This window comes from Bos taurus, chromosome 17, assembly GCF_002263795.3.
Source record: "Bos taurus isolate L1 Dominette 01449 registration number 42190680 breed Hereford chromosome 17, ARS-UCD2.0, whole genome shotgun sequence".
Classification (NCBI taxonomy): Eukaryota; Metazoa; Chordata; class Mammalia; order Artiodactyla; family Bovidae; genus Bos; species Bos taurus.
The window spans coordinates 63874928-63902513 of record NC_037344.1 but is presented as its reverse complement, the minus strand read 5'-3'; the positions used below and the strand labels follow the sequence as shown (position 1 = coordinate 63902513).

At 49.2% G+C, this 27586-nt stretch overlaps 1 protein-coding gene across 6 annotated transcripts in view; it reads left to right on the top strand.

Moving 5' to 3' along the window:
• ACACB (acetyl-CoA carboxylase beta) overlaps positions 1-27586 on the top strand; it is a 115102-nt gene that overhangs the window by 58139 nt on the left and 29377 nt on the right. For 5 of the 6 annotated variants that reach the window (NM_001205333.2, XM_059875983.1, XM_059875984.1 and 2 more), the window contains 17 exons: positions 1256-1406; positions 2696-2830; positions 5221-5367; positions 8448-8636; positions 10122-10222; positions 13392-13480; positions 13571-13695; positions 15201-15314; positions 15485-15598; positions 16187-16276; positions 18945-19063; positions 20615-20752; positions 21779-21878; positions 21978-22085; positions 24207-24263; positions 24501-24542; positions 25840-26055. In NM_001205333.2, the coding sequence (NP_001192262.1) occupies positions 1256-1406; positions 2696-2830; positions 5221-5367; positions 8448-8636; positions 10122-10222; positions 13392-13480; positions 13571-13695; positions 15201-15314; positions 15485-15598; positions 16187-16276; positions 18945-19063; positions 20615-20752; positions 21779-21878; positions 21978-22085; positions 24207-24263; positions 24501-24542; positions 25840-26055 (2035 nt within the window). Of the gene's footprint in view, positions 1-1255; positions 1407-2695; positions 2831-5220; positions 5368-8447; positions 8637-10121; positions 10223-13391; positions 13481-13570; positions 13696-15200; positions 15315-15484; positions 15599-16186; positions 16277-18944; positions 19064-20614; positions 20753-21778; positions 21879-21977; positions 22086-24206; positions 24264-24500; positions 24543-25839; positions 26056-27586 lie in introns of those variants that run through there. The other variant, XM_059875987.1, reaches the window with a different exon arrangement.

Here is a 27586-nt window from a genome sequence, read left to right as displayed (position 1 = left end):
CCACAGCCTGTGAGGTGCACTGAGTCCCCTCAGCTCCGGGTCTGAGCTGCAGTGTCCACACCCATCAGAGCAAGGCTGGGAGAAGATGCGGTTATCCAGTTAGGGTAATGGCTATTTATTTGAGCATCTGTTGGGTCGGCCAAAATGTTCGCTTGGGTTTTTCTGTAAGATGTTTCCTACGAATAAACTTTCTGGCCAACTCAATACTTAGCCCAGGTGTCAGGCTAGGTGTCAGCAGAGACCCGTGGTCACGACTCACGGAGTCTTGTCAGGGAAAAGACGCATCGAACAAGCGGATGGCAGCAGGGAAGGTTGCTGTGGGTCAGGATGGGTGGAGCATGGGGTGACCCGGAAGCACTCGGTGTGGGGAGCCTCACGAGATGGAGACCCTGTTACTCTGGGGTGTCTGACCAACCCGAGCTCACACAATGAAACACAAACCCCTACTCCCACCCCCGAGCTGAACAGGCAGCAAAGACCCCAGGCCAAGAAGAGTAAAGTGGGGGAGGGATGGGGGGTGGGGTTTCCAGAGACCCCAGGCTTGAAAAAGCTCCAGTTAGGGAATGCAGGTTCCTTTCCCAGTCCTCCATGGAAGAAGGCAGACAAGATACACCCCAAATCGGCATTGTGTTACCTTTTTTTAACCCATGTTCTCTCTGCCAAGGATATTCAGGGTGATTATAGGCACCGCCCATGGGGCATGCTCTTCCTGGTTCTGTTACAGAAAGTGAAAGAGTTAGTCTCTCAGTCATATTTGACTCTGTGACCCTGGACCAGAGCTCCTCTGTCCATGGGGATTCTCCAGGGAAGAATACTGGAGTGGGTAGCTATTCCCTTCTTCAGGGGATCGTCCCAACCCAGGGATCGAACCCAGGTCTCCTGCACTTCAGGCAGATTCTTTACTGTCTGAGCCACCAGAGAAGCGGTTCTATTATAAGGAGAAGCCTTTCCCTGGGTCAGTGTGTATTGAATAATACCGATATTGCTGATTGCTTTCTCTGTGCCAGAGCCTGTTGGAATTATGTTAGGAAAAGGAGCTAGTTTTCTGCCAAGAAGGGGCCCCACCCCAGTTCACACCCAAAGTCTTTGGGGTAATTGTCAACACCATTTGGGAAGAGTGGAGTGAGTCACTCAAACCATCCCAGGGTGATGCTCCTGGCTGCTGTTAGGGAGGGAAGACACTGTCAGAAGCCTGACTCCGGCACCTTGGTAGATGGTACCCTCCAGTGTCCCCACCACCTCCTTCTCTCTCCAGTTACCGAATCACCATTGGCAACAAGACGTGCGTGTTTGAGAAGGAGAATGACCCCACAGTCCTGAGATCCCCTTCGGCTGGGAAGCTGGTGAAGTACACTGTGGCAGACGGGGAACACGTTGAGGCTGGGGGCAGCTACGCCGAGATAGAGGTGACTGCAGAGCTGGCCCCCAGGGTGGGGCTGCAGCCTGGCCGCCCTCGTACCCACTCCCCAAGGGAGGACCCTCTGGGCAGGCTGCTGCACTCAAGCCAACAGACCGCCCCTTTCTCCTGCGTTCTCTCATGCAGATCCCTCAAAGAGCCACTGTGTGGGGGGTTCAGCCCCAGTTCCCTGCCTTATTCCATAGGAAAAAAAAAAATCTCAAAAAATGTGTACCTCCCCAGCTGATAAATGATAATGATGCTGACAATTAAAAAGTGGTAACCCAACACCTGCAAAGCACTTACCACATGGCAGGCACCCTTCTAAGCATTTTCTCTGTCTTTAATTCCTTCTTTAATCTTCCTGGCAATCGTAAGTTGGACCCAAACAGAACCTCCATTTTGCACATGAAGACATGGGACCCAGGCAGCCTAAGAAACTCACTCAAGGTCACACAAAGCGAGGATTCCAACCTGCTCATTCTCTGCTGCCAAGGAAAAGAATGAATTTTGTAATGAAGATGCAGCAGTGGTGGGAGCCGACACCTGTTGGCCTCTTGCTGTGCGCCCTCTGGCTTAATCCTTATCAGTGCCCTGTGAGACAAGCCTGTCATTCCCCCCCTCCCATTTTACAGTTAGGGAAACTGAGGCTCAGAGAGCGGACAGCATGTGCTAGAGATCACAGAGTGATGGGTGGGGTGCAGGGATTCCAGCCCAGGCCTGGCTGACCTGATTGACCAAGCTATGAACTTTTGAGCAAAGAGCAGGATGGTCCTGTCTGTCTGAAGCCATACATGCTAACAACATTCATTGTGTCCACACGGCCAGACTCAGACCAGTTAAAGGGGCTGATGACTGGACTGGGAGCACATTCTTCATTCCCCAGAGGGTTTTCTCTCTGCCTTTAAGAAAAGGAGCCAGTCATAAAAAGTACCTCATTTTAGGAAGATATGTATCAATCACCCTACATCATATACATCATATGATTTAGCTGTGTTTCTAAGAGAAAGGCTTTCATTTGGAAATAAGGAGCAGTTTCCACAGCTGTAAAATGGGCACAGTGAACACCAGCCTCCCTGACTGGCTTTGCAGGTGGTAAAGATTTATGACCAGCGCCGTGCCTGGCACACGATAGATTGTGTAAATGCTGCTCCTCTCTCCCCAGTGCACTTGAACTCTGCCCACAGGGTCATTCTTTGTAAGTGACAAGTCCGTGCTCCAGAATTGCTAGTTTGGGGTGACCCAGGCCAGACCCGAGGGGCCCCACCTAAGTAGAAATCACTTCTTTGTGCAAAACAGGTCATGAAGATGACCACGACCCTGAACGTGCAGGAAAGTGGCCGGGTGAAGTATGTCAGGCGCCCGGGGGCTGTGTTGGAAGCTGGCTGCGTGGTGGCCAGGCTGGAGCTCGATGACCCTTCTAAAGTGCGCCCGGTATGTGACACACGGCACAGCTACTCTGTGAGATGGACAGGCCGGTGGCTCCTGGACCTCGAGCGTCACCCACCACGATGGGCACAGGAAGGTGCCTGCCTGTGCCCACACCCTCCTCAGCATCCCACTAAGAGCAAAACTCACGTGCTTCCGATGATCTTCAGGGTGCCCCAGGGGCTGTGTCCCACTTTCTTCCCTGGCTTCACCCTCTGCCTCCCTCTCCGCCTTAATCACACTCTCTGGACTCCTCCCCCTCGGGCCAGCTCCCTCTGCCCAGAAGAACCTTCCCCGAGATGTGCACAGGGCTCGTCCTCTCATTTCCTGTAAACTCTGACGCAGCCCTCTTCCCCGCAGTGCATTATATAGCATTGTCACGTCTCCTAGACGTGAAGCGACCTGCCCTCCTACAGTAGGCCAGGCGTGCAGGGAAGTGGCTCCCCCGTCATGCAGGTAATGTTTGTTTTTCTCTACAATAATTAGCATATATGCCCAGGAAGGAAAAAAGCTAGAAAAGCATTTTTTTTTTTTTAAATCAAATTGTCTCTTTTTTCCAGACTGTCGTATCAGTTTCATTTGTTCTCTCCTCTGTCTTTTCATTATTGTCTCCCGAGGGTTCCCAAAGCTAGGAGTAGAGTGAGCTTGTTAGATAACAGGAAATGAATCTGTGTCTACCTTGTGATTCGTTTTAGCAGATGTTTCCCGCCGGGCTGGGGTCTGGAGACAGGAACCCAGCCACCAGTCCCAGCAGGCTCATGATTGCCTGTGAGAAAGACAGGCAGATAAATCCTTGTAATTCAGCTCAATCAGAGGGACCGTCCTTGGCCGCTGGCTCTGGAGGTCCAGAGGGAGAAGCAGCAGCAGATTGTGAAGAAAGGAAGCCCTCCAGTTGATCTTGAAGGGCGAAAGGAGCCTGCAGGGCTGGGAGCGGAGCGGAGGGGATGGGAAGCTGAGGGTTCTGGGCCAGCAGAATAGCATGCTCCCAACTCCCAGCTTCCAGTGCCTCACACGGTCAGTGGTAAGTGGATGTGCTCAGTCGCTTAGTCGTGTCCGACTCTGCGATCCCACGGACTGTAGCCCGCCAGGCTCCTCTGTCCGTGGGATTTTCCAGGCAGGAATACTGGAATGGATTGCCATTTCCTACTCCATATTGAGTAGATATTTGTAAAATAAATTAACAGATGAATGAATGCATGAAGTCAGTGTTGCCCCTTTTTTAAAAAAAAAAATGTTTGGCCTCACCTCACAATATGTGGAATCTTAGTTCCCTGACCAGGATTTGAACCTGTACCCCCTGCATTGTAAGACAGAGCCTTAGCCACTGTACCACCAAGGAAGTCCCTTTGGGGAGCTTTTTGTTTGTACATTTGTATGAGAGTTTCCTAAATTTTCTCTGTGCTAGGCATTCATCTTTGGGATTTGAGCAAAGCTGAAAAGAAATAGAAAAATAGGGAGATGATATTGGTTAGAAAGCAAAGCCAAACAAAAACATCTGTCAGCAAAAATAATCAGCAATACGAAAAGAATTTTATTTGAGCCAAACTGAGGACCACGGCCTGGAAGACAACCTTTCAGATAACTCTGAGGAATTGCTCCCAAGAAGCATGGTTTTCAGCACAGTTTTGTGTCTTGTCGGAGCAATGAACATGAAACAAATCAGGAAGACTTTCCTCTAAGATTAAAAAAAAAAAAAAAATGAAAAGGAAAAAACCAGACCAGCGTGTGCACAGCAGGTCACCATGGCCTTGGCGCCCAGGAAGGGAGTCCTGCTAGCATCAGAGAAACAGCATTGGCATCCCAGGAGGGAAGGCATTGCATCTCTGTTTTATTTATTTTTTAGCTTTTTATTTTGTATTGGAGTATAGCCAATTAGTAATTTTGTGATAGCTTCAGGCGGACAGCAAAGGGACTCAGCCATACTCATCTTTATTTTTAACATGGACTTTCTGTACTTCTGGTGAGTGTGCTCTTTTCTTTAATAATTAAAGCAGATGTCCAGTGTATGTTTGGCTACAAACAGGCTGCTTAGTTAGTATGAAATTCAAGTTAACTCATGTAGAAGCCACAATGACTTCCCCTGACCTCTACATGTGAACATTTTTTTTTAAAAAACAATCACATCTAACACTCTCCAAAATTATTTAGAATACATAAGTGACTACGGTATTTACCAAGGGGAAGATTTGGAACCCTCAAACGGGTGTGTATGAGCAATTTTAACTTTCCAAGAGGATGCTTTCTTCTGTCCCCCTCCCCTTCAGGCTTCATCCTAAGCACACTGTGTGTGTGGTGTACATATTGTGTGTTGGTGGCTCTGCCTTGGCCCTTGGCTGGTCCGTCTCCTTTGGAGGCCATGGTGGTCTTGACCTCTGGCTCCTGTTGTGTCTCATCAGGCTGAGCCGTTCACGGGGGAGCTCCCCTCACAGCCCACGCTGCCCATCCTCGGAGAGAAGCTGCACCAGGTTTTTCACAGCGTCCTGGAAAATCTCACCAACATCATGAATGGCTACTGTCTGCCGGAGCCTATTTTTAGCATCAAGGTGGGTCACGTGTGCAGGGTAGGTGTGCATTGCGCACACGTGCGTAGGTACAGGTGAAGAGCCCAAAGATCCCAGAGATCTTTGAAAGTCTCTCATTTCTGTCAAGGACCTGTTCTCAGGGGATTCCTCAGTTTCGTTGTATACATCAGAGTACGTTTCTCTCTGATTATAAACCAGTGTGAAGGTTACATTGCTTTTGTTGATTCAGTTCAGCTCAACACAGAATGTTCATGTTCTAAGAGAAGAGTCGATGTGGGTCACCTGTTAAAGAGACAGTAAGGAAGCGACTTTGTCCAGAGACACAACTCTGTTCATCCAGGGTCCCGTTGTCTGTAGAGAAGTAAGTCCTCAAATTTGCAGACCTCTGTGAAGGACCTGTGCTGCTGAACTCGACATCAGTAGCTATAAAACTACTGCTACATTACCTTCTATCCCAGAATAGTCCATCACAGTGATGGTGGTCATGGTAATAATGGCCAGCTCTAGTCTGGTACATGCTATGTGCCAGCTACCACTTAACACTTATTAAGTGTTATTAAGTTAAGTGCTTATTAAGTGTTATTAAGTTAAGTGCTTATTAAGTGTTATTAAGTTAAGTGCTTATTAAGCACTTAACACTTATTAGGTCATTTCACCTTCCCAACAACAGGGAGGTAGGAACTCTTATTATTCCGTTTTATAGGTGAGGAAACTGAGACACAGAGAGGCTACAAAACTTGCCTTCAGTCAGTTCAGCTCAGTTCAGTCACTCAGTCGTGTCCGACTCTTTGCAACCCCATGAATCACAGCACGCCAGGCCTCCCTGTCCATCACCAACTCCTGGAGTTCACTCAGACTCACGTCCATAGAGTCCATGATGCCATCCAGCCATTTCATCCTCTGTCGTCCCCTTCTCCTCCTGCCCCCAATCCCTCCCAGCATCAGAGTCTTTTCCAAGGACTCAACTCTTCACATGAGGTGGCCAAAGTACTGGAGTTTCAGCTTCAGCATCATTCCTTCCAAAGAACACCCAGGACTGATCTCCTTCAGAATGGACTGGTTGGATCTCCTTGCAGTCCAAGGGACTCTCAAGAGTCTTCTTCAACATCGCAGTTCAAAAGCATCAATTCTTCGGCACTCAGCTTTCTTCACAGTCCAACTCTCACATCCATACATGACCACTGGAAAAACCATAGCCTTGACCAGATGGACCTTTGTTGGCAAAGTAATGTCTCTGCTTTTGAATATGCTATCTAGGTTGGTCATAACTTTCCTTCCAAGGAGTAAGCATCTTTTAATTTCATGGCTGCAGTCACCATCTGCAGTGATTTTGGAGCCCCAAAAAATAAAGTCTGACACTGTTTCCACTGTTTCCCCATCTATTTGCCATGAAGTGATGGGACCAGATGCCATGATCTTCGTCTTCTGAATGTTGAGCTTTAAGCCAACTTTTTCACTCTCCTCTTTGACTTTCATCAAGAGGTTTTTTAGATCCTCTTCACTTTCTGCCATAAGGGTGGTGTCATCTGCATATCTGAGGTTATTGATATTTCTCCCGGCAATCTTGATTCCAGCTTGTGCTTCTTCCAGCCCAGCGTTTCTCATGATGTACTCTGCATATAAGTTAAATAAACAGGGTGACAATACACAACCTTGATGTACCCCTTTTCCTATTTTGAACCAGTCTGTTGTTCCATGTCCAGTTCTCATTGTTGCTTCCTGACCTGCATATAGGTTTCTCAAGAGGCAGGTCAGGTGGTCTGGTATTCCCATCACTTTCAGAATTTTCCACAGTTTATTGTGATCCACACAATCAAAAGCTTTGGCATAGTCAATAAAGCAGAAATAGATGTTTTTCTGGAACTCTCTTGCTTTTTCCATGATCCAGCAGATGTTGGCAATTTGATCTCTGGTTCCTCTGCCTTTTCTAAATCCAGCTTGAACATCTGGAAGTTCACGGTTCACGTATTGCTGAAGCCTGGCTTGGAGAATTTTGAGTATTACTTTACTAGCATGTGAGATGAGTGCAATTGTGCGGTAGTTTGAGCATTCTTTGGCATTGCCTTTCTTGGGATTGGAATGAAAACTGACCTTTTCCAGTCCTGTGGCCACTGCTGAGTTTTCCAAATTTGCTGACATATTGAGTGCAGCACTTTCACAGCATCATCTTTCAGGATTTGAAATAGCGCAACTGGAATTCCATCACTTCCACTAGCTTTGTTTGTACTGACGCTTTCTAAGGCCCACTTGACTTCACATTCCAGGATGTCTGGCTCTAGGTGAGTGATCACACCATCGTGATTATTTTGGTCATGAAGATCTTTTTTGTATAGTTCTTCTGTGTATTCTTGCCACCTCTTCTTAATATCTTCTGCTTCTGTTAGGTCCTTTCACCCATAAGGAGGCAAAGAGGGGTTTGAACAATGACCCTCCCGCTTCAGAGTCCGTGTGCTTAGCCCCTGTGTTAGGCTGCCTAATTACCAGCACTGCAACATTTTTTTAGCCTCTGCAGTTGCCAGTGTGTGCGTGGTTTCAAGTTCAAACCTTACAACCACATTACGGCATTGACAACTTTCTCCTTCCCATTCAAAAACCATCAACAGTTCCGGTGACCCAGAAGCAGGGCAGTGCAGCTATTAAGAGTCTCTGAGTTTGCATCCTGGCCTTGCTTCCTGCTAGCTGGGTGACTGGGTAACAATTAACCTCTCTGTTTCAATATCCTCAAATGGGAAATGGGAGTACCGATTATACCTACTCCCTAGGGTTGTTTCTGAGGATCAAGTGAGAACAGGTCAATTTGGGTCCTCAAACAGCGTCTGGCACAAAGCAAGCGTCCCACAAACATCTATGCTTTGCAAAGCTTGATGTCCTGACCCCGCACCAGGCTGGCAGTTTGGAAGCACAGGATGGGGAGTGGGGCTGTCCCGGGGGGGAAGCCGGGTGGGTGTTCCTCCCCCTCTGTGGCTGGGGCCGTTCCCCCCGGGACTGTGCCAGAGGGGCTGCTAGCGTGCACGGGGCCTGGATGGCTTAGTGTGTCAGGCGCCGCCCGCCGCGTGCTGGGTGGCTGTAGGCCTCGGGCCGACGCTCTGGTCCCGCTGCAGCTGAAGGACTGGGTGCAGAAGCTCCTGAGGGCCCTCCGGCACCCGTCGCTGCCGCTGCTGGAGCTTCAGGAGATCATGACCAGTGTGTCGGGCCGCGTTCCCGCCCCCGTGGAGAAGGCCGTCCGCAGGGTGATGGCCCAGTACGCCAGCAACATCACCTCGGTGCTCTGCCAGTTCCCCAGCCAGCAGGTAGGGCCGCACCCACAGCCTCCAGGAACTCAGCCCCCCGTCAGCCTGGACCCCCAGCCTCTCGTCAGATCGGGCTTTGTGAGACCCACACCGACAGCCAGAGATGCTGGGGCCTGAAAAGAGTTTTCTTTCACGCCTGCTCTGCAGAATCCCAGCACTTTCCCCCAAAACAGCAGCGTTAGATGGACATAAGCAGTTATCAGTAGTCCTCGGATTCGGAACAGGAGTAGGTGGTTGGTGTGAATAGTCAGCATTTTCCAGAACTACACTGGCTGACGCAAGAGAGGAGCTTGTGAGTTTTTCTCGCTAGTGTGTAGTGTCGATTCTTCCTCCTCGGGTTTGTGTAGGGTGACAGTCGTGGGGCTGTACGTGTATATCACGTTTTCTAAGAATGGAAGCCGTTCCCGGGGAGTATCAGAAACCTCTAATAATTCTACATTGGCCTCATTTTGTTCTTTTGGAGGGAGGGGTTGCTTTTATCAAGCAGGTTAAAGGAAAACTACATCTGGAAGAGTCCCCTCTTTTTTATTTTCATGCCCTCGGTCTGGTGAGAAGGGCTTCCTTGCACCACCCATAAGTTAGTAATTTGGGGAGCTCGAGGTCAGTGTAAGTCAGCTTATTGCCAGAAGTCAACTTCTAAGTTGGAATATTGTTCGGCCATAAGAAGGAATGAAATGACTCATGCTACCCTGGGGATGAACCTTAAAAGCTTGATTCTCAGTGAAAAAAGCCAGTCACAAAAGCTCACGTTGCCCAATTCCATTTATATGAAACGTAGTTGGCAGGTCCATGGAGAAGAGACAGTAGATTAGTGTTTGCCAGGAGCTCAGGGCAGGCGTGAGTGATTGCCCATGGCTATAGGATTTCTTTGGGTAGTGATGAAAATGCTCTAAAATTAGTGATGGTGGTTGCATATCTCCATGAATATAGTACAAACCACTGAATTAAATATACACTTTAAAAGGAAGGAGGGGAATATGATAGTGTATGTATTCTAGCTCAACTAAGAAATAATGAAAACAAAGCTCTCAAGGACCGCAGTGGAGAATCGTACATGTTGGAACCTTCTGGGAATTTGTTATTGATGCAGGTTTTTCATTAGAGGTATTTTTGTTGCCACAAAACAGTATGCCAATAGCATTCAACCTAACTGTAAAAATAGGGCCCACCCGACACCCTCATGCTCCCTGGTGTTGGAAATTCCCTTCTCCTCTTCCCATGGAGTGTTTGTGAAGAGGGATGGTGTGAACATGCATAAGTCTTTATGTGATTGTTGTCATCCTGAGCTCTTTAGTCCTCAAGCCACATGGTGAGTGGGGCACACAGAGCTGTTTCTGGGGGGGCAGAGGGCTTTGGGTTGGAGTTTTTGAATGATCCTCTGGGGGGCTCTGCGTGGGAACCTGTGGTGGGTCCTTCCAGTGACTTCTGTGTGGTGGGCAGATTGTATGGTCTGAGCGGCCAGACTTGTCCTGTTTTCGCGTTCAGATAGCCACCATCCTGGACTGCCACGCAGCCACCCTGCAGCGGAAGGCCGACCGGGAGGTCTTCTTCATGAACACCCAGAGCATTGTACAGCTGGTCCAGAAGTGAGTCCTGGGCCCTCCGTGGGATGTGGTGGTCACACTTACTCATCCATGTGTTGCCCCAGGGTGCTGCTATCTTAAGGGCAGGCTCAAACCAAGAGACAGTGCCTAGGGTCTGATACCCCAGTTCCAGCCCTGGCACAGCCCTGCCTAACAGAAGAACAAAGCAACATCCTTTACTTCCGAGTCTCAGTTTGCTAGTCTGTAAAATGGGAATTAAAAACACTTCACATGCTGAATCATTTTGCATTACCAGTAGATTAACTTTTGTAAAGTGCGGAAACACAGCAAGTCCTCATGGTAGCTTTTCTTATAAGATAGTGGAATGAAATGACTTAATAAGCTGTAAATGATTCTAGAAATTGTTCTTGTGATTTTGGGGGATCCTTGCAAAGGAGGAATTGGTAAAGAATTTGTTCAGTTGCTCAGTTATGACCAACTCTTGCAGGCTCCTTTGTCCTTCAGTATCTCCCAGAGGTCGCTCAAATTCATGTCCGTTGAGTTGGTGATGGTTAGACACCATCTCATCCTCTGCCACCCCCTTCTCCTGTTCCCTCAATCTTTCCCATTATCAGGGTCTTTTCCAATGAGTCAGCTCTTCGCATCAGGTGGCCAAAGTATTGGAGCTTCAGCATCAGTCCTACCAATGAGTATTCAAGGTTGATTTCCTTTAGGATTGACTGGTTTGATTTCCTTGCTGTCCAAGAGACTCTCAAAGAGTCTTCTCCAGCACTACAATTCAAGCATCAATTCTTCAGTGCTTAGCCTTCTTTATGGTCCAACTCTCACATCTGTACATGACTATTAGAAAAACCATAGTTTCAACAATACGGACCTTTGTCAGCAAAGTGATGTCTCTGCCTTTTAATACGCTGTTTGAAGTGAAGTGAAGTGGAAGTTCCTCAGTCGTGTCTGACTCTTTGCAACCCCATTGACTATACAGTCCATGGAATTCTCCAGGCCAGAATACTGGAGTGGGTAGCTGTTCCCTTCTCCAGGGGATCTTCCCAACCCAGCGATTGAACCCAGGTCTCCTGCATTGCGGGTGGATTCTTTACCAGCTGAGCCACCAGGGAAGCCCAATACGCTGTTTAGGTTTGTCATAGCTTTTCTTTCAAGAAGCAAGCATCTTTTAATTTCATGGCTGCAGTCACCGTCCACAGTGATTTTGGAGCCCAAGAAAATAAAACATGTCACTGCCTCCACTTTTTCCCCATCAGTTTGCCATGAAGTGATGGGACCGGATGCCATGATCTTAGTTTTTTAAATGTTGCGTTTTAAGCCAGCTTTTTCACTGTCTTCTTTCACCCTCTTCAAGAGGGTGTTTGTTTATATTCTGTGGTTGTTTATATTCCTCCCGGCTATCTTGATTCCGGCTTGAGCTTCATCCAACCTGGCATTTCGCATGATGTACTCTGTATATAAGTTAAACAAGCAAGGTGACCATATACAACCTCAGGCACACTCCTTTCCCAATTTGCACCAGTAAGTTGTTTCATGTCCGGTTCTGACTTGTTACTTCATGACCCACATACAGATTTCTCAAGAGTCGGGTAAGGGGTTCTATAGTCCCACCTTTGTAAGAATTTTTAAAAAGAATTTTCTTTAAGAACTTGTATTTTGTCTTACATAGCTCTTGAGCAGGAAGAACTATGCTGCTGATAAAAAGAACTGCCCTTTTGTATGAAAACTCTACCCAGCAAGAAAGCTTTGCCTTCTTGGACAGAATTCAAACATTTTCAGACTGGAGTGAGTTAATTCAGCACATATTAGCCACGTGCCAAAAACTATAAAAGGTGCAGAAGATAGATGGCTATAGGAAAATGCCCTTCTTTTCAGGGCACTCCTTGGCTTGTGAGGACACATACTGACAATATAGGGTTGCAGCTGAGGAAGGAGATTTGCGTTTGGATTCCCCACAAAGTGAGAGCTCCATAGCCAAGGCTAATCCTTTCCCCAGAACTCTTCCAGCACTAACCCTAATCCATCCTTTAGTACAGGAGAAATGACCGGGAGGTATGAACAAATGAGAAATGAATCCAATTCCCTAGCACGTTCTTCTTGTGTTAAATATAAATCTCAGAGGTATATCCTGTATTGTGTGCGTGTGTGTTTTTAAAAATCACATACGAACCAGGAGCCTTTTTGGTTCGTACTCTCTTTTGATGTCATTTGCTGGTGCTGGGGCAAAGCTGGTTTCAACTTTCCTGAAACTCAGCGTCCCTTTCCTCGTGTTCCGAAATGGTTTGGAAGAGGAAATAGTTTAAGGAACCTCCAGGTTACCGATTGTAAATGTCTTTCAAGTTTTATTTTTCGAATTGTCTTTATCCATTGGATGGTTAATTGAAAATATTTGTCTTCACTCATTCAGGCAAGGCTGACCCCATTCAGCATCCCGGCTCTGTGATTGTTTTTCCTTCTCTCTGGGGACCTCTGGTTGGACGTGTGACCTTGGGCAAGTTGTCACTGTCTCTGACTGGTAGAGTTAACACAGATGGACCAACTCACGCATCCCTCCCAGACCTAAGGATTCGAGGGTGCAGCCTCTAGATTCTTTGTAAAAATATTTATCTATTTGTTTGGCTATGTTGGGTCTTAGCTGTGGCATGCAGGATCTTCATTGCGTCACGCAGATTCTTTACTTACGGCTCACGGACTCTCTAGTTGTGACACACAGGCTCAGCAGTCGTGGTGGGCAGCCTTAGTTGCTCCACAGCATGTGGGATCTTAGTTCCCAGATCAGGGAACGAACCCATGTCCCCTGCATTACAAGGCAGATCCTCAGCCACTGGACCATCAGGGAAGTCCTCCTCCAGATTCTTTATTAGTGTTTTCTCTTCAATACTTTGGCCACCCGATGCGTAGAAATGTCTCATTTGAAAAGACCCTGATGCTGGAAAAGATTGAAGGTGGGAGGAGAAGGGGATGACAGAGGATGAGATGGTTAGATGGCATCACTGACTCAATGGACATGGTTCTGAGTGAACTCCAGGAGTTGGGGACGCACAGAGAGGCCAGGCGTGCTGCAGTCCATGGGGTCGCAAAGAGTCGGACACCACTGAGCAACTGAACTGAACTGAAGTCCTTTTTCAAGTCTTGAAAGTCCTGCTGGAGATGACAGGCACCCCAGGACACAGAGCTGATCACTCAGCGGCCTTCTCCTCCTCCCCAGGTACCGCAGTGGGGCCCGCGGCTACATGAAGGCGGTGGTCTTGGACCTCCTGCGGAGATATTTACTGGTTGAGCACCATTTCCAGCAAGGCAAGAGTCGCCACCCCAGGCACTGGTGATGAGTCCGCAGGGGCAGGCGGCCCGGAGCCTTACCCCACATGGCTTCTTGTCCCCCTGCAGCCCACTACGACAAGTGTGTGATAAACCTCCGGGAGCAGCTGAAGCCAGACATGGCCCAGGTGTTGGACTGCATCTTCTCCCACTCGCAGGTGGCCAAGAAGAACCAGCTGGTGATCATGTTGATTGTAAGCGGGAGAAGGCGTCCTTTCCCCAGAGTTGGACAGGGCTCTGCCGGCTTCCCCTGGAAAGATTCTGGTCGCCAGATTTTAAAATACTTCATACCAAACTTGTCTTGGGTCTTGCCTCTCTTGTTTATTCATTTCTCCACGCTGCACAGCTTGTAGGATCTTCCCTGACCAGGGATTGAACCTGGGCCATGACAGTGAAAGCCTGGAATGCTAACCTCTAGGCCACCAGGGAGCTCTCGAGTCTTTCCTGTCTTAGAAAACCACTAGCCTGGCCGTTGGACAGTGCCTGCGTTCCATGCTGTCCTTGGAGGCACAGGCCAGGGGAATGATAGCGATGAATGTCACCACCATTTGATAACACAAAGCAAATCAAAATTTGGGAGGGAGAGAAGGTTGAGAATAATTTCCCATGAGATTTCTTCACCACAGACCTGCTTGTGTGCTTGTGTATGTGTGTGAAATGTTAATATGTTAAACAAATTTTCTGATTATAGAAACAAAATGTGGGCTCATTCTAATTAGGGACATGCAGAAGTAGAAAAGAATGACCCCCCCCTCCCCGGCCCCACCGTCTGGTGACTGCCTGGAGAACAGCCTGGTGCGGAGGTCGGGGCGTGATGCCCAGGTATTCAGGGTCCCAGCAGTCACTGTTTTGTCTTAGTGGGTATTGAGGGAGCATCAACTCTGAGCCTTTCCTAAGCCCTTCTTGCATTTAGGGCATAAGAGTAGATGCAAAGACTGGCCGCGCCCAGCCCTGGTCTCCGGCAGAAAGGTCCCTTGTTCCAGAAGCAGAGAGGAGGGTTGCCCATAGGAACCAACCTCCCTGCCTCGTTGGCAGGTTTCACCTCTATATCTTCTCTCTGGCAGGACGTCTCCAGGCCCTAGATGCTCCCCCCATGCCAAGGCTCCTAGAGTTGGCTTGCATACCCGCACTAGAGCCTCACATAGCCCTTACTGTTTGTTCATACCTGCTTCTATTTCCCCTCATCCCTCTTCTCTGAAACTGAGCCCCTTAAGTCAGGCAGAGACGTGCAGAGGAAAGAGTGAGAGGGCCTAGGGATAGGAGAGCCTTGGGTTCAAGTATGACTCTGCCTTGCATGTGCTTGGTAGCCTTGGGGCAAGGCACGTTGCCTCTCTGAGCCTCAGTTTTCTCATCTGTAAAATAGGAATCATATAGTAACTCCTCGGTGGGTGAAGGACATTTGAGGAAATAAATGGAAAGTGTCTAGCTGCTTGCCTGGCCACAGTAAATACCTGTTAGACCTGCTGGCCATTAATAGTGATGCAGGCAGAGACTTGGTTCTGTTTTCCCTCGTGCCAGGAACTTAGGGCATGTTTTGGGGTGGATGAAAATGCAGTGGAGAATGGTGGAGGGTTTATGTATGAGACTGTGGAGGTTGGCTGGGGCAGCTGGACCCCCAGCCAAGGGCCAGTGAGTGCTGGCCTGTCTCCTTCTGGTGGAACAGAAGATCCCCTTGGATCTTGTTTCTGTCCCCCAAAAGGATGAGCTCTGTGGCCCAGACCCATCCCTGTCCGATGAGCTGACCTCCATCCTCGACGAGCTGACTCAGCTGAGCAAAAGCGAGCACTGCAAGGTGGCCCTCAGAGCCAGGCAGGTAGGCTGGCCGGCTGTGGTCCCCACCGCACCCCGGGCTCACGGGGTGCCATCCTCCACCATGCCCAGCCCCCCACATGCACAGCCCCTTTGCTGCAGGACCAGCCCTTGGCGTCTTCCCTGCGAGGATGGCTCACCCCAGCCCCTCGATCCCCTCTCTTCCCCTCGCAGGTCCTGATTGCCTCCCATCTCCCCTCCTACGAGCTGAGGCACAACCAAGTGGAGTCCATTTTCCTGTCTGCCATTGACATGTACGGCCACCAGTTCTGCCCAGAAAACCTCAAGGTGAGGCCATCTGCATCCTTCCACGTTGCACAGAGCACATGCCATGGCCCAGGTGGGGCCTGGGAGTGGGAAGGCGGGCTCTCCCTGCCCTCCACGGATTGGTGCTCGGATGCAGGGCACAATCACCAGCACCAGTGGTTTAGCTCAGCATGGCCAGGGCTGCCTGAGGGGGCCCAGGGGTAGCTCTGAGAGAGGTTGGGTCCTGCAGGATGGATGGCAAGGCAGCAAGGCTCTCTCAGGAGGCATGATGTTAAAACTCCACATGTGATGGAGCTTATTGGAAGCTGTGAGCACTCACATGGCTGGGTCTTGGCTTCATTTTCCCAGGGCCCCCTCCTCACCCACTAAATCTGCCTCATTCACAAGCTTCCAGGCACCCCCTCTATGGCTAGAGCTGGGAGCCCTGAGAACAGTCACCCAAAACTGCCTGCACATTCAGATCTCATGGGCCTGGAGCCTGGCAGCATTTTGTGATAACAACACGACCAACCTCTCTTCCCTGCCGCTATCCCTCCCCTCCTCTGACTGCTGGTTGGAATTTGTTAGCATTCCGCTTTCCTTCTTTATTTCCCTTTCCGTTTCCTGTAGAAATTAATACTCTCAGAAACAACCATCTTTGATGTGCTGCCCACTTTCTTCTACCACGCTAACAAAGTGGTTTGCATGGCATCCTTGGAGGTAAGTAAGTGAGAGGTCCCTGGAACAGCTTCAGTAGACCAGTGTCGGTCCTGGCATCTGCTGCCTGCACTCCACATGCCTGACCCTGGGCCATGTGCCTGGCAAACATGATCTCAGCATTTTCTCTCCAAGGTAGGTCCTTTTACTTACACCCGTCTCACGGAAAAGGGAATGGAGGCTCAGAGAGGTGAAGCAACTTGCTCAAGGTCACACAGCTAAGAAGTGACAGAGCTAGGATGTATATCAAGTCTATCTTAGTCCAATAGCTCAGTTGGTAAAGAATCCACCTACAATGCAGGAGACCCCAGTTTGATTGCTGGGTTGGGAAGATCCGCTGGAAAAGGGATAGGCTACCCACTCCAGTATTCCTGGGCTTCCCCTTGTGGCTCAGCTGGTAAAGAATCCGCCTGTAATGCAGGAGACCTGGGTTCAATCGCTGGGTTGGGAAGATCCCCTGGAAAAGGGAACGGCTACCCACTCCAGTATTCTGGCCTGGAGAATTCCATGGACTGTGTAGTCCATGGGGTCGCAAAGAGTTGGACATGACTGAGTGACTTTCACTTCACTGTCGTAGTCCAAAGTTCTTGCTGGTAACCCCAGCTGTCTTGTGTGTTATTCCAGCCTCCTCTGGCACAGGCACAGTTAAATACTAACCCCCCAAGGGCCAGGTCCAAGGCACTTCATCTAAACTTTTGATTCCTTGAGCAACAAATTATGGCAACATGTGCAAGTTGTCTACCAGGGAAGCTCATTAGAGACTTAGTGTCCAGAGTTTTATTGAGGGCTGGTCACATAAGCACTGGAGAAGGCGACCCCACTCCAGTACTCTTGCCTGGAAAATCCCATGGACGGAGGAGCCTGGTAGGCTGCAGTCCATGGGGTTGCGAAGAGTCGGACATGACTGAGTGACTTCACTTTCACTTTTCACTTTCATGCATTGGAGAAGGAAATAGCAACCCACTCCAGTGTTCTTGCCTGGAGAATCCCAGGGACGGGGGAACCTGGTGGGCTGCCATCTATGGGGTCCCACAGAGTCGGACACGACTGAAGAGACTTAGCAGCAGCAACAGCACATAAGCGCCCTCTGCTTGGCACATACCACAATTCCAGACTCCCAGGAAGAAAATATATGCTCAGCATAAGTCATACTGTTTGCTTAGTTAATGCACTGCCAACCATTCTTCCCTGGGAATGGTGGGAACCCTCCCAAATCCAAGTTCTCACATGCTAGCCAAGGGCCAGCCTTGCAAGCAGCAATTTCAAAGGATAGCAGTTAATCCCTGGATTCCCTATCCAGTTAAAAAAATTCCCAATGCTTAGTCTTCAGAACCATGCCGTCCAATATGCTGGCCACATGTGGCTTGTGAGCACCTAAGATGTGGCCAGTCTGACTGAGATGTGCTCGGAGTGTAGGATACACACTGGATTCCAAAGACTCAGTATGGAGAAAGAATGGAGAATATCTCAATTTTTAAAAATTGGTTGCATGTTGAAATGATAATATTTTAGTTATTGGGGATGAAATGAGGTATGTTATTAAAATCATCTTTACCTGCTCCTTTTAAGTGTCTACTAGAAAATCTCAAATTAATTTAAAACTGCCTCCATGGCCTGTGTTATATTTCCACTGGATGGCATTACTCTAGAGCAGGAGTCAGCAAACTATAGTCTGTGGGTCACATCTGGCCCCCTGCCCAGTTTTGTAAATAAAGTCTTATTGGAATACAACCACGTCTACACATTTACATATTGTCCATGGCACAAACTCGTGCCTCTTATAGTGGGAGCTCGGAGTCTTAACCACTGGACCATCAGGGAAGTCCCTACAGCAGCAGAATTGAGTAGTTGTGATTTGTGATAAAGATGGTATATTCCACAAAAGCCTAAAATATTTACCACCTGGTCTTTTGCAGAGGAAGTAGCATTCTAAAGAGTGAGCATATTTTACTCTTCACTGCTTTCAGTTCAGTTCCGTTCAGTGGCTCAGCCGTGTCCGACTCTTTGCGACCCCGTGAATCGCAGCACGCCAGGCCTCCCTGTCCATCACCAACTCCTGGAGTTCACTCAAACTCATGTCCATCGAGTCGGTGATGCCATCCAGCCATCTCATCCTCTGTCGTCCCCTTTTCCTCCTGCCCCCAATCCCTCCCAGCATCAGGGTCTTTTCCAATGAGTCAACTCTTCCCATGAGGTGGCCAAAGTATTGGAGTTTCAGCTTTAGCATCAGTCCTTCCAATGAACACCCAGGACTGATCTCCTTTAGGATGGACTGGTTTGATCTCCCTGTAGTCCAAGGGACTTGGAAGAGTTTTCTCCAACACCACAGTTCAAAAGCATCCATTCTTCAGCGCTCAGCTTTCTTCACAGTCCAACTCTCACATCCATACATGACCACTGGAAAAACCATAGCCTTGACTGGACGGACCTTTGTTGGCAAAGGAATGTCTCTGCTTTTGAATATGCTATCTAGGTTGGTCATAACTTCCTTCCAAGGAGTAAGCGTCTTTTACTTTCCTGGCTGCAGTCATCATCTGTAGTGATTTTGGAGCCCCAAAATACAGTCTGCACTGTTTGCGCTGTTCCGCTTTGGGGACCGTGTTCTGGGCTTGTTTCCAGGGCCCGCCAGCCTGGGTTTTCTCAGGTGCGGTCTGTGCTCCTGTTTCACCAGGTCTATGTGCGGAGGGGCTACATCGCCTATGAGCTAACCAGCCTGCAGCACCGCCAGTTCCCGGATGGCACCTGCGTGGTGGAATTCCAGTTCATGCTGCCCTCCTCCCACCCGCACCGGTACAGAGTGGTGCCCACCTGGGGAGGGGTGGCTTATGTTTCTTTTCTCCCTGACCACTGTAGTCCTGTCTCTGGAGGGACCCAGCAGGGATGTCTGGGAACTGCTGGGGAGACATTAGGCACACCGTTCCCCAGCCTGGCGTCTCTCCACATCTCCATTCTCTTTTCAGTAGCATGGAGATAACCCCATGCCTGCCGCCTAACTCTGCACTGTCTGGGCTGGTAGCTGCTACCTACCTGTGGGATATTGAAATTAAAACGCGTCAAAACTAAATTAAAAATTCAGGTCCTTGGTCACACCAGCTCACGTGTGACTTGTGGCTGCCATATTGGACATTGTGGTTCTAGAACATTCCATCACCGCAGAAAGTTCTGTTGCACAAAGTTGTCCAAGACCCTGATGAAGAATGAGGCACAGACAGCATTCAGGCCCGTGCCTGGCACACAGCAAGTTGGTGAATAGTGAGGATCCCTCTGATGATCGTGACGGACACTGTTACTACTGTCCGATGGCGTGACGTGTGTCGAGTCCTGTGCTAAGAGCTTCCACACTCTCCTCTATTCAGCTTTATTCCTCATCCCACAAAATAAAGATTGTCACCTTTGCCCAGTTGAGAGAAAGGGGGACTGACTAGGGGCTTGGGATCCTTTTGGGGCTTGTGGGAGATGTGCTGTAAGAACTTTTGAACTTGCCCCCCCCCCCCCCCCCCGATGAGGCAGTCCTTGCCTTTGTTTGTGTTATTTATTGGGCTGTACCAGGTCTCAGTTGCAGCACAAGAAAGCTTCAGTCTTCACTGTAGCACGTGGGGTCTTTAGTCGTGGCACATGAGCTCGTGGTTGTGGCACGTGGGGTCCAGCTCCCTGACCAGGGATCAAACCCAGGCCCCCTGCATTGGGAGCACAGAGTCTTAGCCACTGGACCACCAGGGAAGTCCTAGAATTCTTTGCCTCTGGAGTTCTTCGCTGCAGCAGTTCAACACTGCTAGGAAAGAAGGCTGGGGTAGTCACTCACACTCTGTTTCTTGGAAGAACCTACATGAGTGTCCTGCTCATGGTTGTGACCCTTAGTATATATAGACACATGGCATTATTATCAGCCAGGGAGATACTGAGGACCCTGGAGGGCTTCCTTGACCATCTCAGGCCCTTGCTGTTGCTGTCGGCTAGAAGGGTCAGGAGCTTGCCTGGGACCTGTGGCCTCAGCTGCCCCACGGCCCTGCTCTTCCAGGCCTCTGGGAAGGTCACAAGGGGTGACATCTCACTGTCCCGCCCCAGGCCGAGCCTGACTGGACCCTCCACACCTGTGTGCATTTGTGACCATAGGGGAGGTCCGGTGAGAGACCAGCAGGACTGAGGTCCAGGCCCCTGGTGCGCTGTGCATGGCCAGAGGGGGATCTCTTCCCCTATCCCTTCCACCTCCGATTCTAAGCCCCCCTCTTTCAGAAGACTGTGTTGTGGGGCTGGCTCACTGAAGCTTCCAGGGCAGGAATGGCTCTTGGGGCTGGATCTGCAGGCGGCTACCTCCCCCCCCACCTCCCACCCCCACTGCAGGATGACCGTGCCCATCAGTGTCACCAACCCGGAACTGCTGAGACACAGCACGGAGCTCTTTATGGACAGTGGCTTCTCCCCCAAGTCCCAGCGAATGGGGGCCATGGTCGCCTTCCAGAGATTCGAGGATTTCGTCAGGTACCCAGCAGGGTTCAGTCTCCCCAGAACACCCCAACCATAGGGCTTGAGCGAGCTTCCCCTGAACCCACCTGTTCATTGCACACGCAGGTGGGGGTGGCCTAGACACACGGCACAGCGAGTTAATAATAGAATAATATAGCATCAAAAGTGTGAGTTCATGTCAGCACCTCCTGCTTTTGAATACTGGCTCACCCTGCTTCTTGACTCTAAGACTCTGAACAAATGATTTCTCTCAATACCTTTGTTTTCTCATCTGTATAAAGGGCACAAGAGGACTTACTTCATAGGGTCACCGTGAAAGTTAAATGAGATAATACATTAAAAATATTGTATTTAAACCATCGTTAGTATGTAGATAACGTGCTCAAAAATGTCAGTATCATTCCCCTGTTTAAAAGTCTTGATGTATGTATTCAACTGTGTTGGGTCTTCGGTGCATCACGTAGGATCTTTTGCTGTGGCACACGGACTCTCTAGTTGTGGCACACAGGCTCAGTAGTTGTGGCGCGTGGGCTCCACAACGTGTGAGGTCCTAGTTCCCCGACCAGGGATCAAAGCCGCGTCCCCTGCAAGGCAGATTCTTAACCACCAGCCCACCAGGGAAGTCCCCATTGCGCTTTTCTCAGCCTGCCCCTGTATATTATGCATCATGCTTGGATTATCTGGTATCTTTACAACAGCCTTGGGAGGTGTAGTGATTACTTCTGTTATCCTCAGTTGACTCAGAGAAGTGAGATGAGATTGCAGGAGTCTCCCAGCCAATAAAAAAGGGACCCTAGCCATGCCCCCAAAGTATTGGAACCCTTTCTTTTATTCACCATCTCAAACCACATAGGTTCATTCTTTTTTGGGGGGAAGACCCCATCACTAGTGCCTTGGACCTAGTCAGGAACCACAGGAGCTCTGTACAGACTTGGATGCGCTCGCAGCGTGGTGGTTGGGAAAGAGGGAGGGTCTGGATCTGACCTATGACCTCGTGGGGCAGCGGCCCCTCAGCCCTCCCTCTCTGCCCCGCACCCCCAGGAACTTTGATGAGGTCATCTCCTGCTTTGCCAACATGCCCAAGGACACCCCCCTCTTCAGCGAGGCCCGGAATTCCCTGTACTCTGAGGACGACAGCAAGGTGAGGGTGTGAGCAGGGAGCAAGCCGAGGAGGGGCGGGCTGGGGCCCCGGGCCCTTCTACTTGGTTTTCTTGGCGCCCCCCTTGGCTTTCTGTCCTAGAGCCTCCGAGAGGAGCCAATCCACATCCTAAATGTGGCCCTCCAGCACGCGGACCACCAGGAGGATGAGCAGCTGGTGCCCATTTTCCGAACATTCGTGCAGTCCAAGGTATGCTGGGCAGCCTCTGGGTCTGGGTCCCTGAGAAGGAGGAGGGCTGTCTTGATGAGGTGTCCATGTGCCCGAGTTGTCTTGAGAGCTTCAGAGCCGTAGGCCTGGCTGCCCATACCGGCTTTGCTTTGCCAGTGACCTTGGGCAGAGGAGGCTGAACAGGCCAGAAATTTGGCTTCTCCCCCCAGTAACACAGAGGTGGCATTTCTCTCTCCCTGGGAGTTGCCATAATAAGATGACACAGTATATACACCACCTTATGCAGATGATACAGTCAGTAAATAGTTTTGGAGTTTAGGGCAGTGTTTTCATTGGGATAAGCCAGAAAACTCACGATTGTATTTATTTGTTTTTGGTTACACGGGGTCTTTGTTGCCGTGAGCGGGCTTTCTCTATCTGGACAGCGGGGGCAGCCCTCTAGCTGTGGTGCTCAGGCTTCTTGTTGCAGTGGCTTTTCTTGTCACGGAGCACAGGCTCAAGGGTGTGAAGGCTTCGGTAGTTGAAGGGCACACAGGCTGAGTTGCTCTGCGGCGTGTGGGATCTTCCCCAACCAGGGATTGAACCCCTGTGCCCTGCATTGGCAGATAGATTCTTTACCACTGGGCCACCAGGGAAGTCCAAAACTCCCAATTTTAAAATGGTCACTTACGTTAACAACCACTTATGCAAATAACTGGGTTGGTTTTATAAACATGTGGTGTCATGTGTAATAATGTGTGTGTATATATTTTAATAGCTGTATGAACATAATTTACGTACCATACCATTCCTCCACTTAAAGTGTGCAGTTCAGTGCTTCTTGGTACCATAGTCCTCTTTTCTGCAGTTTTGTTTTCCTTAGTTTCAGTTTCCCATGGCCAATTGTAGTCCAAGAACATTAAATGGAAAATGCCAGAAATAGGCAATTTGTCAGTTTTGAGTCGTGTGCCATTCTGAGTTGCTATGAGGAAGTATTGCACCATTCTGCTCACTCTGACTCAGATGCGAATCATCCCTTTGTCCAGCGCATCCACCGTTTGTCACTTAGTAGGTGGCTGGGTTGTCCCGTCAGTTGTCATGGTATTGCAGTAGTTATGTTAAGTCACCCGAATTTTACCTAATTACGCCCCAAAGTGCAAGGGTAGCGATGCTGGCAATTCGGATATGCCAAAGAGAAGCCATAGGGTGCTTCCCTTAAATGAAAAGGTGAAAGTTCTTGACTTAATAAGGCAGGAAAAAAAACATATGAGATGCTAAGATCTACAGTAAGACTGACTCTTCTAGCCATGAAATTGTGAAGGAGGAAAAAAGAAATGTACCCTTAAACTGCAAACATTATGGCCACAGTGAGTGATAAGTTCTTAGTTAAGACAGAAAAGGCATTAAGCTACAAGAAAATATTTTGAGAGCCCACAATCACATAGCTTTTATTACAGTAAATGGCTATAATTTTTCTATGTGGTTAATCTCCTATTGTGGGCTTTCCTGGTGGCTCAGATGGTAAAGAATATGCCTACAATACAGAAGATGCAGGACTGATCCCTGGATCAGGAAGATTCCCTGGAGAAGGGAATGGCAACCCACTCCAGCATTCTTGCCTGGAGAATTCCATGAAAGAAGAACCTGGTGGGCTACAGTACTTAATTTGTAAATTAAACTTTATTGTAGGTATGTATAGGAAAAAAAAACCAACAACCTACTATATATAGGGTTTGGTATTATCCATGGTTCCATTCATCCACTGGGGATCCTGGATCATATCCCTGGTCAGTAAGGAGAGATTACTAATATATTCATAGGGTTGTGTAACCATCATTATGATCATTATATTTTAGAACGTTTTCACCACCCCCACCAAAATACCCCATACCCATTAGTAGCCACCCCATTTTCCCTCAACTCAACACCCTTTTCCCTGCCCTTGGAAACCACTAATCTACTTTCTGTCCGTGAATTTGCTCATTCTGGGTGTTTCCTATCAATAAACTAAGTGGAATTTCATACAATATGAGGCCTTTGGGGACTGGCCTCTTTTACTCGGCATGTTTTCAAGGTTCATCCAGGTAGTAGTAACATGTATCCGGACTTCATTCCTTTGTGTGACCAAGTATGATCCCATTGTATGTTTGGTTTTTAATGCAGAAAAACATCCTTGTGGAGTGTGGACTCCGAAGAATCACATTCCTGATTGCCCAAGAGGTCAGTCCCATGCTCGGCGCATCTGAGTTCTTTACATTCTTCAAGACTCGGTGCCATTTATTTGAAGTTTGCTCTGTAGATTGGGGTGGGAAAGATCGGTGGCTAAAGGAGAGATGGCTTTCCAAATGATTTGTTCTAGCAGTGGGCTGGGTAATGGTTAAAAATCATAAAACAAGTCTATAAATATTTAAATAAGTCTTGCTTGACTTAATTGTCTTTCATATGTCTTTTTTGCAGAAAGAATTTCCCAAGTTTTTCACATTCAGAGCAAGAGATGAGGTATGGTGAAGAGCAATGAAGTGGTTCTCTCTTCCCTGCGATCTTTGATATTCAGGAAGAATATTGTCCCCAGTCCTTATGATCCCTGTATTCTAGAAGTGCAACTTAAGTGCAGACTCCAGCCTTCCTCTGGGCTGGTATTTCCAGTGAGAGCCCCGTGTTTGTATGTGGGCCTCAGACCTCACATTTCCTACCCTTTCAGCCTTTGCTATACACATTTTGGTCTCACCTGGAGAATTTTTATACTTGCTGTTGTAACTCTGTAAGACAGGTCTCCCAACCTCTTTTGTTTATATTCTTCTAGAACAGTGGTTTGCAAACTATGGCTTGCAAACTGGCTCCCTGTTTTTTAGGGATCGATTGGTTGGTTTTTGTTTTGTTTTTTGGCCATGCCACACATGGCTTGTGGAATCCTAGTTCCCTGACCAGGAAACGAACCCAGGCCCCCTGCAGTGGAGGCACAGAGTCTCAACCACTGGACCACCAGGAAATTCCCCAGCCCCCTGTTTTTATAACCAAAGTTTGATTGGGACACAGGCCCTACTTATTAATCTCTTGCTGTCTCCTATGGCTTTCTGGCTCCAGCAGTAGAATCAGGCAGAATCGAGTACACTCAGCCCTCCATGTCTGCGGTTTCCACATCCGTGGATTCACCCAACCACAGATGGAATCTCTGTGATTGGCCTTATCTGCGGACGCAGAGCACGTGGATTCAGAAGTCGGACTGTGGCTGAGACCGACTGTGTACTCCATCGGTTCTCTGGCCTTTTGAGAAAAAGTTTGCTCATCCCTGTTCTAGAACAGGTGGTCTTGTTCCCAGCACAGACCCAGCATCCAGCAAACAGTATTTTAATCTATCCAGAGCCTCACTTTACTACTTAAGACCCATCCTTCCTTTAGCCTCTTCAGTTAAAACTCTAGCACCATCAGTCGCTTCCTTCTGGGGACCAATCTCCTCAAGGAAACCAGGGACTTCTTGAGAAGCACTCTGTGTCATGATCACAGAAAACAGCCTGGTGGGCCAGGAGGTGCTGGGGACTCACTGGGCTCCCCCAGGGCTGAGAGACCTATACCAGCACAAGACCTTCCTCTCTGCTGGAACTTCGCAAAATCTCAACTCTCCGATCTCTCGAGTTCACGCTAGAGGACACCATGACTGCCTCTTTCCTGAGCACTAAACCCGCAGCGCCAGGGGGCGTGCAGGGCAGGGCGTGGACCAAGCAGGCATGCCGCCTCAGTGTCCAGCTCCACGTGTGTCTGTGTGTCCATCTGTTTTCTCTCCCCGGTCGGCCCGCAGTTTGCAGAAGATCGCATCTACCGTCACTTGGAGCCGGCCCTGGCCTTCCAGCTGGAGCTCAGCCGGTTGCGAAACTTCGACGTGACCGCCATGCCCTGCGCCAACCACAAGATGCACCTGTACCTGGGTGCCGCCAGAGTGAAGGAGGGCGCCGAGGTCACGGACCACAGGTTCTTCATCCGGGTCATCATCAGGCACTCAGACCTGATCACCAAGGTCAGGGTCAGCGGGTGTTTGTGTTTCCCCCTGAACTTGTCCCTCGGGGGCCGGCCTTGGCAGGATTGAGTCCCACGCGGGGCAGGGCCTGGGCTGCACGCGGGGATCGCAGGGTGAACGGGGCACCCACAGCCCTGACCTTGTGACCGACAGCCCAGTCTAGAGGGGACAGGAGGTAATAGCGGCTTACTTTCATGGTGTAACGTGAGGATTCTTTGTTCCATCACGGAGATGTGTCTGCATGAGAGAATCAGGAGGATAGAAAAGACAGATCCTGGTTTGTTAAGGGGCTTTTTTTGTATTTGTTGATTGAGTGTACCATCATATCCCCTTGTTTCTCTCATTTACAAAAGTAATTCATGACTATCCTGTGAAGATTGCAAGCAATACTGAGAATACTTCCAAAAATCAAGGAGGGACTTCCCTGGTGGTCCAGTGGTTATGACTCTGCTTCCAATGCAGAGCGCACAGGTTCGATCCCTGTTCGGGGAACTAAGATCCCACACGCTGCGTGGCTTGGCCAAAAAAAGAAAAGGACCCAGAATCCTGCCACTCAGGGGTCAGCCCTGTTGGTGACCCTTTGTAGGCCTCATTCCATATGTGTATTTGAATTGGGTTGTAGGTAGAAGGTTCCAGCTCAGGCTGGACATACCATGTAAAGAATTGGTTTTTACTGTAGACCTCGTTCTATGTTAATGAAGATGATCCCCTCCCTGCAGTCCCCTAGCACGGAGGTATCATGTGTATGCAATGTTTTTAAGGAATCCTCTAGTGATGAGTGCTAAGCTAATCTCAGTGTTTTCCTGCCTCAGATGTTCTAATAGCTTTTATGATTATCCGGGTAAGTGCAAGTCGCTCACTTGTGTCTGACTCTTTGCAACCCCATGAACTGTAGAGTCCATGGAATTCTCCAGGCCAGAATACTGGAGTAGGCAGCCATTCCCTTCTCCAGGAGATCTTCCCAACCCAGAGATCGAACCCAGGTCTTCCGCATTTCAGGCAGATTCTTTACCAGCTGAGCTACCAGGGAAAGGCCAACAGACCAGGAGATGGTTGTTGAAAAGATGGTTTGTCACTCACAGATCCCAAGGGGAGGGGGCACCCTGTATCATGGGGACCACGTGGGGAAGTGCCAGGGCTGCTCAGGAGGCCGTGGGAGGGGGGATTCGTGGACAGGGGCCTTTATTGTGGGTTTCGCAAGAAGGACCAGGTGAAGCGGCAGGCAGACTTGGCAGTGGCTGGCTTGAGTGATTTCAGCAGGCTCTGAACGTAGGGGCTGTCTCGTTGTCTGATGCCTGGCCCTGGGGTGATTAGGGCCCCAGGACAGTAGCCTGGGGCGTGAACCTGATGAGGAGTAGCGGGGTGTGGACCTTGGATTGGTTGGATTGGTTGGTTTGCCTGAAAAGCAAGGGCTCATGGGAGAGTTGTTTACAATATCTTGCAAGAGACTGTAAGACCCCTCTGGGGTCAGCACAGCAGAAAACACAGAAAATAAAAGAGGTGCCGTGTACACGAGACGGCCTTGAACATT